Source organism: Sciurus vulgaris (genome assembly GCF_902686455.1).
Source record: "Sciurus vulgaris genome assembly, chromosome: 16".
In the NCBI taxonomy this organism is placed as follows: domain Eukaryota; kingdom Metazoa; phylum Chordata; class Mammalia; order Rodentia; family Sciuridae; genus Sciurus; species Sciurus vulgaris.
The window spans coordinates 52931100-52948414 of NC_136477.1; the positions used below are offsets into that span (position 1 = coordinate 52931100).

The 17315-nt window shown below is 36.2% G+C and overlaps 1 protein-coding gene across 37 annotated transcripts in view; it reads left to right on the top strand.

The window, feature by feature from the left end:
• The window catches only part of PBRM1 (polybromo 1), a 99577-nt gene that overhangs the window by 10938 nt on the left and 71324 nt on the right, over positions 1–17315 (top strand). For all 37 annotated transcript variants that reach the window (XM_079115664.1, XM_079115652.1, XM_079115684.1 and 34 more), the window contains 6 exons: positions 109–206; positions 5190–5337; positions 5952–6095; positions 9241–9357; positions 12185–12253; positions 14916–15014. In XM_079115664.1, the coding sequence (XP_078971790.1) occupies positions 109–206; positions 5190–5337; positions 5952–6095; positions 9241–9357; positions 12185–12253; positions 14916–15014 (675 nt within the window). The remainder of the gene's footprint in view (positions 1–108; positions 207–5189; positions 5338–5951; positions 6096–9240; positions 9358–12184; positions 12254–14915; positions 15015–17315) is intronic.

Below are 17315 nucleotides of genomic sequence, written 5' to 3' on the forward strand. Positions count from 1 at the left end.
GTTTGCCTTTTGTGGGTGTGCTTTTATTGAAGAGTAATTGATAATCCTTATACCTATACTGGTTGTCTGTTCATTTTTTGGTCATTTGTTTCCTCTTCCTATGTGTAGATCGCTGTGTGCCATGAACTCTACAACACCATCCGAGACTATAAGGATGAGCAGGGCAGACTTCTCTGTGAGCTCTTCATTAGGGCACCAAAGCGAAGGTGAGTTAGAAGTACATCAGTATACTGGGAGGATTTGCTCCAGGGTCCATGTTCTGAAGTGTTTGATGATTGAGTTTTCCTTTGGAAGGAATGGCTTAAAAGATGGGGAAGGCTAATTTTAGTCCTAGTTGTCGAGATATTGTGAGGCCTTTTATTAAAAATATCAATTGTTTTTAATTTTAGTAAAAAAAAAACTTTATAGTCTTTACCATTTTTCAGTATATAGTGTCAAGTATATTAATATTGTTCTTCACCAACCTCCAAAACTTCTTTCATATTTTAAAACTGAAACTTTATATCCATTTAAAAAATTTCCCTTTTCCCCCGCCTTCCAGCCCCTTGGCAACCACCATTTTCCTTCCCATTTGTGTGATTTTGACTATTTTAGGTACTTCGTATGCATAGAATCATACAGCGATTATCTTTTATAATTGGCTTATTTCACTTAGCATAAGGCCTTCACAAGTATTCATCTATGTTGTAAGATGTGTCAGGTTTCCTTTCTTTTTAAGACCGAGTAATATTCCATTGTGTATGTGTATCACATTTTGTTTATCCATTCATTTGTGAATGTACACTAGGTTTGCTTATTCCTCATGGCTCTTGTGAATAATGCTGCAGTGAACACAGGTGTACAAATACACCTTCAAGATCCTGCCTTCCATTCTTTTGGAAATACATATTCAGAAATATGATTGCTGGATATATGGTAATTCTCCTCCTAGTTTTTTTGTAGAAGCCCCATATTGTAGTCAGTGATGTCTGTTTCATTTTACATTCTCACAAGCAGTGACAACAAATGCTTTAACAGATGATTTCTCAGACTCAAAACCTGTCCCTGTTAAGTGATACCTGGCTGTTATTTTCATTTTCCTCCTTTTTTTTTTTTTTTTTTTTGGTACCAGGAATTTGAGCCAGGAGTGCTTTACCACTGAGCCACATCCCCAGCCCTTCAGCTCTTTTTATTTTTTATTTTTGAGACACAGTCTTGCTAAATTGCTGAGACTAGCCTTGAACTTGTAGTCCTCCTGCCTCAGCCTCCCAAGTTGCTGGAATTACAGGTGTGTGTCACCATGCCTTGCCCTTTTTTTTTTTAAATAGTTACCCTCCTGATGGATGGGAGGTAGTATATCATTGTAGTTTTGATTTGCATTTCCCTAATTATTAAAGATATTGAGCTATTTTTTATAGGTGTTAATGCATCTTTGGAAAAGATACATTAATATAATATATTGATTCAAAATACTTACTCAAATCCCTTGCCCATTTTTGAATTTGGTTTTTTGTTTTTCTCTGTGTATTCTGGATAGAGCTCTCTCACCAGGTGCATAGTATGCCCTGTAAGTTAGTTATGGTTTGGGGGAGGGAGGGAGCTTTTTTTAAAAATGAGGTAACGATTTGTGTTACTTTATCATTAGTAGTCTTTCAAAAGTTACCATTTAATTAGCATAAAGTAGTAAAAGCCCACATTCATTGTTTACCACATGTTAGACATCATGCCACAGACTTCCAGACTATATGTCATTTAAATTTGATATATTATCACAGTTTATCAGTGGGAGCTTGTACAAGTTCTTAGAACTTTTAAAAGATAAGCAGAGTTCAGTCTCTTAAGACTTTCTGACTCTGAAGTTTGTGCTCTTAATCCTTATGATTAGAGGGGCATCATACTGGATCATACAAAACTCTTTGTAGAGAAGTATGCCCCTCTGCTGCCTGCCTGCTTGCTTGCTTTTTTTTTTCCCCTTAAACCAGGTATAGAACTAGAGGTACTTCACCATTGAGCTACATCCCCAGCCTTTTTATTGAGACAGGGTCTTGCTAAGTAACTCAGGGCCTTGCTAAGTAGCTGAGGCTAGTTTTGAACTTTCAATCCTCCTACCTCAGCCTCCTGAGTCAATCTGTTTTTGAGACTTAGTTCTGGTGAGTGTATTAGGTTGCTTGTACAAAGACATCCAAATTAACAAAGCCTGAAACGAGAGAAATTTCTTTCTCTTATGTAAAAGTCCTCTCCGTGCAGTCTTCAGGTCTCAAGTACTGTTTCTTTATTCTGTTGTTCTGGGAGATATCCCAGAACAATAGAATACTATTGGTGTTGGGATTGAATAATATTGGTCCTGGGATTGAACCCTGGGGTGCTTACCACCCAGCCCTTTTTATTTTTTGAGACAAGACCTTGCTAAGTTGCTGAGGCTAGCCTCAAACTTGTGATCCTCCGGCCTCAGCCTCCCAAGTCGCTGGGATTACAGTTTTGTGCCACCACACCTGGCAGACTTCAGTTCTTGTGTTGGCCAGAACCTAGCTCTTGTGAAGCCAGAGGCTATGGTCTTTAGTAGCCATGCAGCAGCTTAGAATACATTATCAACCTAAAAGGAAAAATGGACTTGAGCAGACTTTGCACAGCAGGGCCAGTGTTTCTCAGTGTTCTGGCTTAAACTTTAATTGTGTTTGGAATGACTCCTGGGTTGGATTGGAAATGTTCCTATTGGTGTGAACTCATGGTTTCCAAGGTATATAAACAAGTGTATGTATTTTCCCTAGCTCTGTCTATTGAGACAACTTAGGAGCAGCAACACCCTAGTAGAAATGAGTACAACCTAGCCCTCAGACTTTTTTTTTTTTTTAATGCTGTTTATCATTGAAAAGAACCAGAGTTCCTTGGAAAATAGCAGATTTCCAGGACTGGGGCAGGGAAAGTACAAAATGAGCATGGAACATCATTTTGTGCCAGGAAATAAGTAAGTGCTCATAGGGTGATGAGAACTTGTCAGAAGGACAAAGAAAATAGAAGCCTAAGCCAGGTGTGGTGACACATGCCTGTAATCCCAGTGACTTGGGGGGCTAAGGCAAGATGATTACAAGTTCAGGGACAGCCTCAGGTACTTAGTGAGACCTTGTCTCAAAATGAAAAATTAAACACTCCAGGGATGTAGCACTTAAAGTGCTCCTGGTTTCATTCTCTAGTACCAAAAAATAATTGAAGCTGTCTTATGGACTCCTATGAGCCAAACCTGGTGCAGTTTGAGCATCAAAATAATTATCATAAAGGACTTTAACTCACTATGTAAAAGGAATGTAAAGTACATTTTAAAATAAATGAGTAAGTTGAAAATATGAGGAATGGGGTTCTACAGGTACTTCTCCATGAAGTACAAAGCAAGAAAGAATAAGTTGGTCAGTGGAGAAGCCTGGCAGACACCATCATAATTAAGTGCCCAAAGTTAATCTCATCTGATTAATGGGACAAGACAAAATCATGTGCTATCTGATAGGATGCAGTGAGATGAATGCAACATCATCTCTGTCATCGTCATGCTAAAGAAGCAGAACTTCAGTTAAATCATCAGAAAAGCAGAAAAATTCAAATGGAGGCACACACTACAAAGTAACTGGCCTCTAATCTTCAAAAGTACCAGAATCTTGAAAGTCAACAAAAGACTGAAGAACTATTTCAGAATGAAGGAAACTAAAAAAATATAATTAAATGCAACCTGTGATTCTGAACTTGATTCTTTTGTTATGAAGGACAAATTTGGAACAGCTGACAAAATATGAATAGAGTCTGAGGGGTAGATGTATCAAAGTTTATTTTCTGATTTTGATGGTTGAATTGTGGTCTTTGAAGGAAATATGCAATAAAACATTAGGAGTGATGGGACATCATGTTAAAATTGACTCAGAGGGTTTAGAAAAAAGTTCTTTGTGATATTCTTACAACCTTTATGTCAGAATAAAAAAGGATTAATAAGAAAATACAAAACAACAAAATACACGCATACATGCACACACATACACACTAAAATTAAAAGAACAGTTATGGACTGGGGTTGTGGCTCAGTGATAGAACACTTGCCTAGCACTTGTGAGGCACTGGGTTCAATCCTCAACCCCACATAAAAATAAATTAAATAGAAAAAAGTATTTTAAAATGTTTTTTAAAAATATTTGAAATATTTCATATTTTAAAAAATGAAAAAGGTTATAACATGTCAACTAAGGTCCCAAGAGAGATTAAAGCTTTAATGACCATGAAATTCTTTGTATGTAACAACTTATCTCTTACATTTCTAGAAGGGAGCTAAATACCTCTGTGGGAAAATTTTTTTAACCATTACTGGAGTTTGAACCCAGGGCCTACACATGCTAGACAAGTGCTCTATCTCTGAGTTACATCCCAGTCCTGTGGGAGAATTGAGAAAACCAAGTCATTTTTCAGAGTTTACTTGTTTTGTGAAACACCATATGAAAAAAATCTAGAAGGAATAATAAACATCCATGAACCTAAACCCGAAGAATTACCTTGGAACTTACCACCATAACTATCTTTGAAATTCCTTTGTGTCCTTACCTATCCCTGCCCTCCAGGATATATATAATCCTGAATTTTTGAGTTATTATTCTCACACACCCCCCCCCCAAACATTCTAGTTATGTTTAGCTGGATCTTAATATTCTTTTATCCTTGGTAAGTTCCTTAAGGCACCTTTCTCCTTTGTAACGTAAGTGATTTTAAAGCAACATAGGTATGAGATACTTATTAGTTCTTGACACAAAAGGTTTTGTGGTCACTGACTACAGAAAGATAAGCCTTTTTTTAAGTGTAGAGAGTTTTGAAATATGTCTGTTTTCCAGCCACTTTGGAACACCATGAAAGGTAAGACATCTTCATCTATAAGAAGATATCATTAATGTGGATTTAGGACTGGGTACCCTAAACCTTATATATTTTGTTTATAACAAATATTGTATTAAAATCCATCATAGATGTTAATAAAGGTTTTTATATTAATAATATATTTTTAAAAAGCATATCTGCATCTTGCTTTTGTTTTTCCCCTTTTGGTCTAATAATGGGAATGAGATTGATGTCAGATTCTAATTTGGTCTGTCACTTGAAATGTTGGAAATTACTAGATAGTTTTGAAAGCTGTTTTTTTCTATACTTTGGATTAAGATCATTAAAAAATATTTAAATTATAACAGAAATCAGCCAGACTATTATGAAGTGGTTTCTCAACCCATTGACTTGATGAAAATCCAACAGAAACTAAAAATGGAAGAGTATGATGACGTTAATCTGCTGACTGCTGATTTCCAACTGCTTTTTAACAATGCAAAGGCTTATTATAAGGTAAGAAAGCATCAAATTTGGGAAGTGTTCAGTTTGATAATTCCCTGGCTTTTTAGTATTTATCAGTCTGGCATGAGTAGTGCTTTCTCTTTATGGTTGAGTTCATACTTCACTTTTTAGTAGGGACTGAACATTTATGATTAGGAGGCATTCTTGTTTCTTTGGAAAAGTATCTTGCTCAAGTCTTTTGCCCATTTTTCTCTTGGGTTGTAGGGGCTTGAACCCTGTGCAATCACCCACTGAGCTACACCCCTATGTCCCAATTTTCATAGTATCCTCTGGTAAACAGAAGTTTTTTTATTTTAATATAATCAAATTTATCAGCCTATATTTTTGAATGAGATGTAATTTATGTATTTATACATCCTCTTAAACTGTAGAATTCAGGAGTTTTTAGTTATTCACAAAGCCGTATAGCCATCCATTTAGTTTTGCAAAAAAGGGTTTGAGCCCCTTGTATCTTCTAATCATGAGGATTTTAAAGTGTGTGATAGTAGAGTTTTCAAAGTTGTGCCTTAAAATACTAGCCTGTGCTGCTTCAGGGTGTTTTAAAGGTAGCAATTGATTTATAGTAAAATACTAAAATGATTTTTTTTCTCTTTGCTAATATACAGCCAGATTCTCCTGAATATAAAGCTGCTTGCAAACTCTGGGATTTGTACCTTCGAACAAGAAATGAGTTTGTTCAGAAAGGAGAAGCAGATGATGAAGATGATGATGAAGATGGGCAAGACAATCAAGGCACAGTGACTGAGGGAGTAAGTGTGCAACTGGAACCAGTCATAGATGGGCTATGGGAAGGTGGATGGAGCCCCTACTGTGATTCCCTCTGGGCCATTGTGGGAAGCCGAACTTCCTGTGCTGTTGTATTGTATTGGTAACTGGATAAAATGGACATTCAAGTAGAGGGCCCAGCTCCAGTTTCAAATGATCCTGAACCTTCCTGACAGTGTGTTTCATGCATGGTTGGTTTCATGAATTGCTTTTACATTAATGCATATTTTCTGCACAGTTTTAAAAAGAGAACTTTGGTATTATTGAGGACTGGTCCAGCATGGCTACATTAAGACATTATGTAAGGGTAGGCCTTGTTTTGATTAAAAAAGAGTCAATAGAATAACCTTAGAAATGCATTTATGGGTTAGACTGGTTCCTGTTAGGACTTGTCAGGTGTGCTCCTACCTCATGAATTCTGTAATTGCTCTGTTCTTCATTTGGTTCTTCCTTTGATTGGCTCTTTTTTATTATTCTCATGTCAGTTAAAAATAGTGTCAACCAAGATAGGACTTTCCTGATCCCCCATCTAAAATGCTGTACATTCCTCCTTTTCACTCTCACCTGCCCCATCATCACATTGTTATTTCCTGTGGTCTTCCCTTTTTATTACTATGTGTGAAATAACTTGCTTATTAGTTAACATGTTTATTTTCTGTCTTCCCCTCAAAACAATGGTAGCTCATCAAGGATAGCATCTTTTTTTTTTTTTTTTTGGTGGGGGGAGTACCTGGGATTGAACTCAGAGGCACTCAACCACTGAGCCACATCCTCAGCCCTATTTTGTATTTTATTTAGAGACAGGGTCTCTCTGAGTTGCTTAGCACTTCACTTTTGCTGAGGCTGGCTTTGAACTTGTGATCCTCCTGCCTCAGCCTCCCAAGCCGCTGGGATTACAGGTATACGTCACCATGCCTGGTAAAGGGTAGTATCTTGTTCACCTATTCCTGGCATCAAGACTATGTCTGACATAGTAGATAGTGGTAAATATTTGCTTCATGAAAACATTTGAAAAGGAAAACAAAACATAACATAGTGGGAGGAATTAGAATCTCTCTTCTGCAGCTGAATTATAAAAAAACACAACATAGAGTATTCTACTTTCTTCCATAAGTTATGTAGATAGACCTTTTGCTGAAACTCCAACACAGAAATAAACAGTGATGACTGAATTTCTCAAAACTACTACTCAGAGTCTCAAGATACAGTTGCCAGGTCCTGTGTTAAGTTCTTTGAAGAAATTAAGTGATTACATAGAGGGCAGTTAATGATAGGGGTTCCCTGGAATTTTACTTTCTGATATGTATACATGAAAAGCAACTTAACCTAGGCTTTCTTGGGCTGATTTCTGAGACCCAGCCTTACTTCAGCATTTAGAGCTCTAGACAGAAAACAAAATTGTCTATATTTATTTCTTTATTTTATTTGTGTAATAGATGAAAAATTGGAGGATCTTGCACATTTATATTTATGCTTTTCAAACTTTTTTAGCCTACGGTTTTTATGGAAGGGGAAGGAATTTTCAAGCTTATACTTTTTCAATCAGTGATTTCCTTAGAGTTTTCCCGATTGTTGGAAAGATCATATGAATAAATTCACATACTTTATTCTGTCATCTGCAGCATGTTTTCAGAGTAGCAGGGTGTATGGGGGGAAAGGAGTCTTAATTGTAGAACATAAACTTCCTCTGTGAAGCAAACTTTGTGGTACTATGGTTCAGCCAAGACATAAATTTCAGTTTACTTTCAGCAGGATCTTTTTGGTTCTCTGAGTTTGTGTAGTTGGAAATTTTGACCAAATCATACATCTTATATGTTAAATATTTTCCAAGTGTTTGTTATTGCCAGGCTTGAGAGACTGTTAGGGCCCTCTGTGAAAAAAATTTTGTACCTTTGACCACACTAAATAAAAAGGGTTTCTGTTGGACTTGGACAAAAATACCAATTTTTTTATAATTTAAACCATCAATAACCATTAATATTTCATCTGTACAAAATATGATTTGGACTTGAAGTACTGTTTAATATAAATGGGCTACTCACTGTAGAAACTTACTTCAAACTTGAACTTTGCCTGGCCAAGTTCTCTTTGGGGTGTATACTTGCCTGTGTTGAAACAGTAACTAAGGTAGGTATAAACCAGTCCATCTGAAGAGCTGAAATAGTATGGATCAGTTTACTTAATCTCAATTCGTTTTCATTTTTTTTTTTGGAACCAGAGATTGATCCCCATGGCACTTAACCACTAAGCAATATTCCCACCCCATTTTAAAAAAATGTTTTATTTTGAGATAGGGTTTCACTAAGTTGCTAAGGGCCTTGCTAAGTTGCTGAGGCTGCTTTGAACTTGTGATCTTCCTGCCTCAGCCTCCTGAGCTGCTGGGATGACGGGTGTGTGCTACCATGCTCAGCCTCCATTCACTTTTGACAGAACTTGAATTCAGTTGTTAGTACTGGTGGAGAACCCAGTGGTTAATGTAGTCATGATTCTATGTAATATGTAGTCATTGCCCTACTGAAATACCATGACTCTAGTGAATGTGAACAGCAGATATTTAAATGTTTAAGTATTATGGGGCATATTTTCTCAAATTCAATAGCTCAGACCTTAAAAAGATGTGCATTTTGATCAGTTCATACATATGGTACTTGAAACTTGTTTTCATTATGTTACTGTGAAGCCAGGCACAGCTGTAATCCCAGCTACTTGGGAGCCTGAGACAGGAAGATCTCAAGTTTGAGGCCAGCCTCAGCAACTCAGACCTTCTCTGAAAATAAAAATTAAAAAAGGACTGGGAGTGTAGCACATTGTTGGAGCACCCTGTGTTCAGTCCCCAATACCATAGGGGAGGTGGGGAGGAGAAAGAGTTACTGTGGAAGAGTCAGAAAGAACTGATAAAAGAGATTTAGTTAAAGAAATAATATAGGAACCTCATTAGTTTCTTATAGGCCATTCTGGGGGTAAAACCCATATCCAACATCAGAGCATTTCCGTGGTGTTCTAGAAACTTGAACTTAAAAGTTGATCTTTTGAATTAACTTTATAGTCTTAGAAGTTGTTTGATATTTGGCATGTATTCAGTGAGTCTATTACAAAGTACTCTTCTCTCTCCCCAACTCCATCTCCTAGTCTTCTCCAAGTTACTTGAAGGAGATCCTGGAGCAGCTTCTTGAAGCCATAGTTGTAGCCACAAATCCATCAGGACGGCTTATTAGTGAACTTTTTCAGAAACTGCCTTCTAAAGTGGTAAGTGATAATGAAACACAGATGAATTAAGGTGTTTAATTTTTTAAAGTACTTTAAGAATTTTATTAATTATTAGTGAATAGAGTAAGGTTAAAAGGAAGGTTGGAAGTGTCCAAGATACCCTCCTCATGACCTCAGCAGAAAGCAGAGAACATGATCTGCCATTTTACTTAAACAGGTTGTGGCTTTTTAAAAAGATAATGATTTTGTCAGTCTGTCTGTTGCTGCAGGTGGAGGGTCGGATCTTGCTGTGTCGCCCAAGCTGGACTCAAACTCATGGGCTGTTTTTGATTTTTTTTTTTTGATTGACCATTCTTTTTGTTATTGTGATGAAATATATGTAACCTAAAATTTACTATTTTAGCTATTTTAAATTGTACAGTTTTTGGCATTATGTTCATTTACATCATTGTGCAATTATCACTGTCATCCACCTGCAGAACTTTTTCATCTTCCAAAAATGAAACTCCATGCCCATTAAGTAACACGTCCACTTCCCTCCTCTTTCAGCCCCTGGCAACTACCATTCTACTTTCTGTCTTTATGATTTTGACTGTTATGGGGATCTTATATAAGAGGAACCATATAGTTTGTGTCCTTCTGTTGACTGGCTTGTTCCACTTACCAGTGTCTTCAGGGTTCATCCATGCTGTAGCATATGTTAGGATTTCCTTCTTTTTTACAGCTGAATAAGTCCATTGTAATGGTATACCACATCTTGCTTATGCATTCATCTGTGAATGGACATACAAGTTGCTTCCATGTTTTAACTATTATGAATAATGTTGCTGTGAATATGGGTATACTAATATCTCTTCAGGACCCTGCTTTTACTTTGGGATATATGCCCAAAGGAAAATTTCTGTATTGTGGTAATTTTGAGGAATCACCATACTGTTTTCTTGTCTGAATATTTAAATCATACAATTAATACAATCACTATATCTTTCTAATCAGATCTACACCTAGGATAGCAGTGGTCATATGCTTGCTTTCTGTCATAACTGTCCTACAACCAGTGAAGACACATCTTTAAATAACCAATTTTATCAGTGACTGATGCTTTCCCTCATCAGTCAGCAAATACTTCTTGCACATCTATGACATGTTGAGTTGCTGCTACATGGCAGGAACTCAAAGGTAAATATGGCATGGTCCCTGTTCTCAAGAAAATCAGGGAGAAGGAAGGAGGTGGATAAAGGAATAAAAGATCACAGTGGGGGTTAAATGCTATAGTGGAGTACTTCTGAAAGTTTTCACCTACTTACAAATATAAGAATACTGGGACCATGCAAGTTTTTGTGGTTTCACAGGCAGTGACATGAGTCAAATCTGTAACCATGTTAATTGTCTCCTGGGTGTGAAGCCATAAGGGGTCCTGATCCTTTATAAGTTCTCATTTCCTAAAAAACCACCTCCTTTTGGTGGTGAGAAAGTATGTAATCAGCTGTCCAGGAAATTAAGGAGAGCTAAGGGAGAAGAACTTCTTACCTTGCCTTCTGAGGAAAGAGAAAGTTTCTTCTTTTTTATAAATAACAAGTTTAGGTGTTTATTTTATCATTAAAGAATAGTCTTGGAAACAACCCAAATGCCCATTGATAGATGAATGAACAAACAAACAAATTGTACATACAAACAGAATATTATTCAACCTTAAAAAGGGAGGAAATTCTGAAATATACTACAACATGGATTAATCCTGAACATAAGCTAAGTAAAATTAACCAGTCACAAAATGACAAATATTGTATGACTCCTCTTGTATTAGCTACCTCGAATAGTGAAAGTCAGAGAGGCAGAAAGTAGAATGATTGAGTAGAGTGGTTGCTATGGGCTAGGGGAGGGGAGAAGCACAGTCCAACTTTCCCTGAACCTCCTATACCTGCCAAGTTTTCTTCTCCAAGGCACAAAACTTTCAGGAGACCCTGAGGTTAGTGAATGATTCCAGGCATTGTGAAAGCCTCAGTGATATCCCCACCATGTCCAGTCCCTTGGGATGAAATATTATTTGATAAATTAGAAATTGCTTATAATTTTGCTTCATTTCTTTCATGTAGTTTCATTTGAAAAGCATTTTATTTTGAAAAACCTTAAATTTCATTAAAGTATTAAGTAGAAGCATAAAGTTAAACATGAAGCTAACAAATTTGATAATGTGATTATGGTTCCTTGTGGAGGCTTATATGAAACATTATATAATTGTTAATTATATAGTAAAATTTAAAAAGCTTATAAAGAGGCCCATTAAGAATTTTTTTCTTATTTATTTCCATGATCGATGTCTAGGGACCTTAAATTTAAAAATTCATGATTCTGTGAATTTAGAATTTTATGTTAAATTATAGTTTATTAGTTGTGTAGGATGGTAATTACTAATACCTAGTATAAACTCCTACAACCTGCTGTTGTATATCTGTTGAATATTTCATGAGGCTTCCTCTCCCTCCCCACCCTAACCTCCCAGTACTGGGGCTTGAACCCAGGGATGCTTTGCCACTAAGCTACATCTCCAGCCCTTTTTTATTTATTTTGACTCAGGGTCTCACTAAGATGCTGAGGCTGACCTTGAATTTGAGCTCTTCCTCCCTCAGCCTCCTGTCTCTGGAATTACAGTGTGGGCCACTGCACATGGTTCATGAAGCTTCTTAAAATCACATTCTTTTTTGTTTCATATTTAAAAATATGCTGTACAGTATGCCTTTATAGCTGTGAATATCACAAAGCTGCTCAGTTTCTTGGTTAAAAGACATATTGTCAGTGTACTTCTTGTTTTCTCATTAGCTAGATACTTTGACTCATTGAGCAAACCTGGGTTTTTGTCTTCCAGCAATATCCAGACTATTATGCAATAATTAAGGAACCTATAGATCTCAAGACCATTGCACAGAGGATACAGGTATGAAGGTGACCATATGTAATATGTGATATAGGGCAGATTGGCCTGTGGACTTTCTTAGGGTGTCTAAGGGTTACTGATAATCAAATAATATAAACAAAGTAGAACAGGTTGTAACTTTGGCTTTAGTCAGGACAAATATTAGGGCTAGGAGTATAACTCGGTGGTAGAATGCTTGTGTGTCTTGGGGAGGCCATAGGTTGAATCCCCAGCACTAAACAAAACAGGACAAAGTAACTTTAGGGTATCTTAAAATAAAAGTTACCTACAACAGACTTTCAAGTGTAAGTTCAGTGAAAATAGATATTTTGCTTTTTTTAACCTTGTTCACCTCTCCCCCACTTTATTTCCCCAGCAATGATATAGTTAACACTCATATAAATTTGCCATTTACCTAGCACTGTTTCAAGTATTATTTATATTAGCTAAGTCATTCTTAGAATGACTTCATGAGGTAGATCCTGTTGTTATTCCCATTTTACAGGTTAGAACACTGAGGCATGGAGACTTATAGCACAATTAGGTATTCAGTAAGTATTAAATGATTGAATGTAAGATTAGGATTTACAGTTTGATGATTGTAGGTTAAGGAAGGTAAATGCAGAAAGATAGACATTCTTCCAGAAATCTCGTTTGTAGAGTGGAACCAACTTGGTTCTTTTCCTAGCTCTTTATCTTAACTAGCTATATCACTTGGGTCCAGTGACTGCCTGCTTCCTCTGCTCTATATTGGGTGTAATATAACCACTTGGCAGAATCATGGAGGACTGTGATGATATATGTAAACTGTCTCACATAGCACCTATGAGATGAGCCTGTAATAACTGGGAATCACTCAGCCTCCCAGGATAAGTTTTTGCTGCTCCCAGGAGATAAAGCAAAAAGGAAAACAAATGTGTTACACAGTCTCATTGAGCAATGAGATTGTGGCACAGTGGTTTGCTAGGAGGGAGAAACTTCCTTGGCTTAAATTTTAAGACAGTAACAAACAGTAACAATGTAGTAATTATTGATTCCATAGATACATTTTCACAGAATGTTAAAATTCAAACTCTATAATGTATCATCTGGTTTTGACACAGCCCAGTAAGTGCCACAGAATGCTCACCTTCTGAATCCCTTGGGTTTCATCTCTAGAGGAATGATGTTTCCATAATATTGAAAATAAAAGCAGATTTGAAATACCTCTAAGTCAGCCCCAGTCTTCTCTCTTTGACCTTTTGCCTCATCTTGTCCTTGATTCCGAAGTTCCCAAAGTAGGATTCTTTTGCCATCACCCTGATCAAGATCCTTGTCATCTTATGTCCAAATTATTGTAATTATCTTTCCTACCACTCTGATGAAAAGCTCTCTAGTCACTTTCTAGATCTTGCTTCCTAGCCCTGGCTTTCTTCCTACTATTCCACTGCTCAGGAACTTAATGTCACTTGTTACAGCAACTTTACCAGTTGCACAATAATTAATTCTAACTACCATAAGCAGAAAAGGAATTTATGAAAAGGGGATTGGATAGCTTATGAAATTGTTGGAATGGAATACTGGGGAACTACTTTTTAGAAAATAAATAGAACTCAGGGATGTCCTGGTACTGCCAAGATTACACACAACCTCTTTGTGATGCCATTGCTGTTACTACTGTCATTGCCACTGTGGACACTGCTAGATTCTCCTCCTCTGCAGGAGTTGGTAAGAATTCCTGCCATTCCCTGACCACTGCTTTAGTCACTGAAAACCCAAGCACAAATGAGCTTGTCCGTGATTATTTCCCTTTTCCTTGCTGATAGGCTGTGAGTAAAGCAACCAATTTGCCCACTTTGACCCTTGTGGTAGGATGTAGGGCCTTCCCTATCACTTGTTCTAGGATTTCTTTCAAATCAGACAGGTGCTCAAAAGTGTTAGTTCCACATAACAGATAACCTGCCAATCTCCATTGCCTGCCTTTCTGGATTCTGCTTCATTTTGCCTTTGCCTGTCCACACACTTTCGTGCTACAGTTGTACCCTTCCCCATCCTCCACTCTACTTAAATTGATTTCTTTCAGCCTCTCTAGAACTTGTTCTCTCTGTGTACTTATGTCATTAGTGATATGTGCCTTTTACCTAGCATGCATTCCTTCCTCCTTTCCTTTGTAAATTGAGGGCAACTATGTGAGTCTTCCTAGGTTATTTTGGACCAAGTGAACTTTAAGATGTGACAGCTCTGGCACATAGATAATACATAAAAAGTGTCAACCTCTATGCTGGACTGATTTTATAATTTACCCCTAGTGGTCCTGATAACTTGAGGGCGTTTTCCTTCATACCGTTAAGTCCACTTTAGTGAATTAGTATTCATGAAGCTCCTAGAACAGTGCTGCATTGTAAGCATGTGTTTGCTAAATAAAACATTGTATCTTCTTTTTAAAATTTTTTAAAGTTTTTTTTTTATGAAAATAATGTACTTTTGGTTTTATTACCTCTCATAAAAACTTATTTGTAAATGGGTAGTAGGAATAATTTGTGAAAGAAATTTGCATATTGTTTATTGTTTACATATATACATTCCAATAAAGTCTGAGATTATAGTGACAATTTACAAATATGTGGAGTTCTTTTTTTAATTAAAGGTTATATTGATTAACTTTCATTAAGAGGAACTGCTATATTTTTGTTGTTTACTATAGAATGGAAGCTACAAAAGTATTCATGCAATGGCCAAAGATATAGATCTCCTAGCAAAAAATGCCAAAACTTATAATGAGCCTGGTTCTCAAGTATTCAAGGTTAGTTTTTTGTTATTATTTTCAATGGTAATAGTAAATAATTTGGGTTCATTAATTTTTATAATGATTTTATTGAGATATGTCACAAGTTTATTTATTTACTTATTTTGGTACTAGGCATTGAACCCAGGGGTGCTTAATCACTGATCCACATCCCAGCCCTTTTATTTTTTATTTTGAGATAGGGTCTCACTAAGTTGCTCAGGGCCTCGCCAAGTTGCTGAGTCTGGCTTTGAACTTTTGATCCTCCTGCCTCAGCCTTCCCAGCCACTGAGATTGCTGGCATGCACCCCTGCACCTGGCTCAAATTTCGCCCACTTAAAAGGCCCAATTTGATGGATTTTAGTATATTCACAGAGTTATGCAATCATCACTCCAGTTAGATAGCAGTCACTGATTTCCCCCCATCATCTCCAACCCTGGGGAACCACTATCTACTATCTGTCTCTGTATGTTTGCCTATTCCAGATATTTCATATAAATGGAATCATACAGTATGTGGTATGAATTCTTTTGTGACTGAATTCCTTCATTTAGGATAATGTTTTCAAGGTTCATCCGTATTCTAGCATGTGTCAGTACTTCATTCTGTTCCTGAATAATATTCTATCTTATGGATAACCCTGTTTAACCATTCATCAGTTGCCTAGATACTTGAGCTATTTCTATTTTTTGGTGGTTTTGAATAATGCTCCTGTGACATTCAATATAAACTTTTATTCAAACATACATTTTCATTGTATCTGAACATGCATACGTACTCAGGAATGAGATTGGTCATATGGCAACTACATACTTAACTTTCTAAGGAACCATGAAACTCTTTTCCAAAGTAGGTGTACCATTTTACATTCCCATCAGCAGTGTACAAGTGTTGAAATTTTCTACCAACACTTGTTTTCTATTTTCATCCTAATGGGTATAAAGTAGTGTGTTATTATGGTTTTGATTTGCCTTTCCATAATGAATAATGATGCTGATTATCTTTATGTGTGTACTGGCCATTTGTATGTCTTTAGAGAAATGTCTATCCAGATCCTTTCCCTCTTTTTTAATTGGGTTACTCCTCTCTTTATCGTTGGAGTTTTAAGAGTTCTTTATGTATTCTGGATATTACACCCTTAAGAGATATGACTTTTGAGTATTTTTTCTCATTCTCTTGTTTTTTCACTTTTGTAATAGTGTTCTTTGACATGCAGAAGTTTAATTTTGATAAAGTCCGACTTACCTCCTTTTTTCTTTGGTTGCTTTTGTTTTAGGTATCATATCAGAGGAAACCATTGCCCAATACAAATTCATGAAGATTTACACCTATCTTTTCTTCTAGGAATTTTATAGTTTTAACTGTTACATTTAGATCTTTGATTCTCTTTGAGTTAATTTTTGTGTGAGGCAGTAGTACAAATTCATTCTTTTATATGGGATATTATCCTGGCATCATATATTGAAAAGATTTCTTTCCCCATTGAATCATCTTGGAACCCTTGTTGAACATCAGTTAACTATAGATGTAGAGGTTTATTTGTATGTTCTTGGTTCTTTTCAGTTCATTTAAGTGTTTATTCTTATGCCAAAGTTATGTTTTTTTAATCCATTTTTTTCAAATAAATATTGATTTATTCCCTGCATTTAAATTTCATAAATAATAAAAAGCAATGTTTATAATGTAATACAATGTAAAATAGCTGTTCCATTGCTTGATAATTCCCTCTTGGAAATTTTATAGTCTTGTAATGAATGATTGCTTGTAGAAATTCCTTGAATTAATCCCATATCATTGGGGATTTAGGAAAGGCTGCTCAGAAAATCTTTTGGTAGTAAAATAATTAGATTTTCTGAACACTTACCCAGATACTCCAAATTACTATTGCTAGTTAATGTTCACTTTACCTTTCATCTTTTGAGAAACTCTGAGTGAAAATCCGGAGTGAATTCTGAAGTCCAGTGCTCTTAGTCCCTGATAAGACATTTTGGTAGTAATATTACTAATTGTTAGTTGATACAGTTAAACATTTTGCTTTCAATCTAATTGTTTTCTAAACTTTTTCAAGAGAAAGAAAACCTTGTATTTGACTTTAGGTCATTGTATACAACTAGAGTTTGTTGTATTTTACCATTAGATCTTTATCTGCATATTACTTCACTAATCATGAAAGAACTAGAAGCCTTTTGCATTTAATTAATGACAACTTTATAAAGATTTTTTGGAAGTTTATAGAAAAGTTAGAGACTAGCTTTGTGAATGTCAAATAGATGTCAGCTCCAAATGGAAAGTGCTGTGAAAGGTGCCGGGTGCATGAA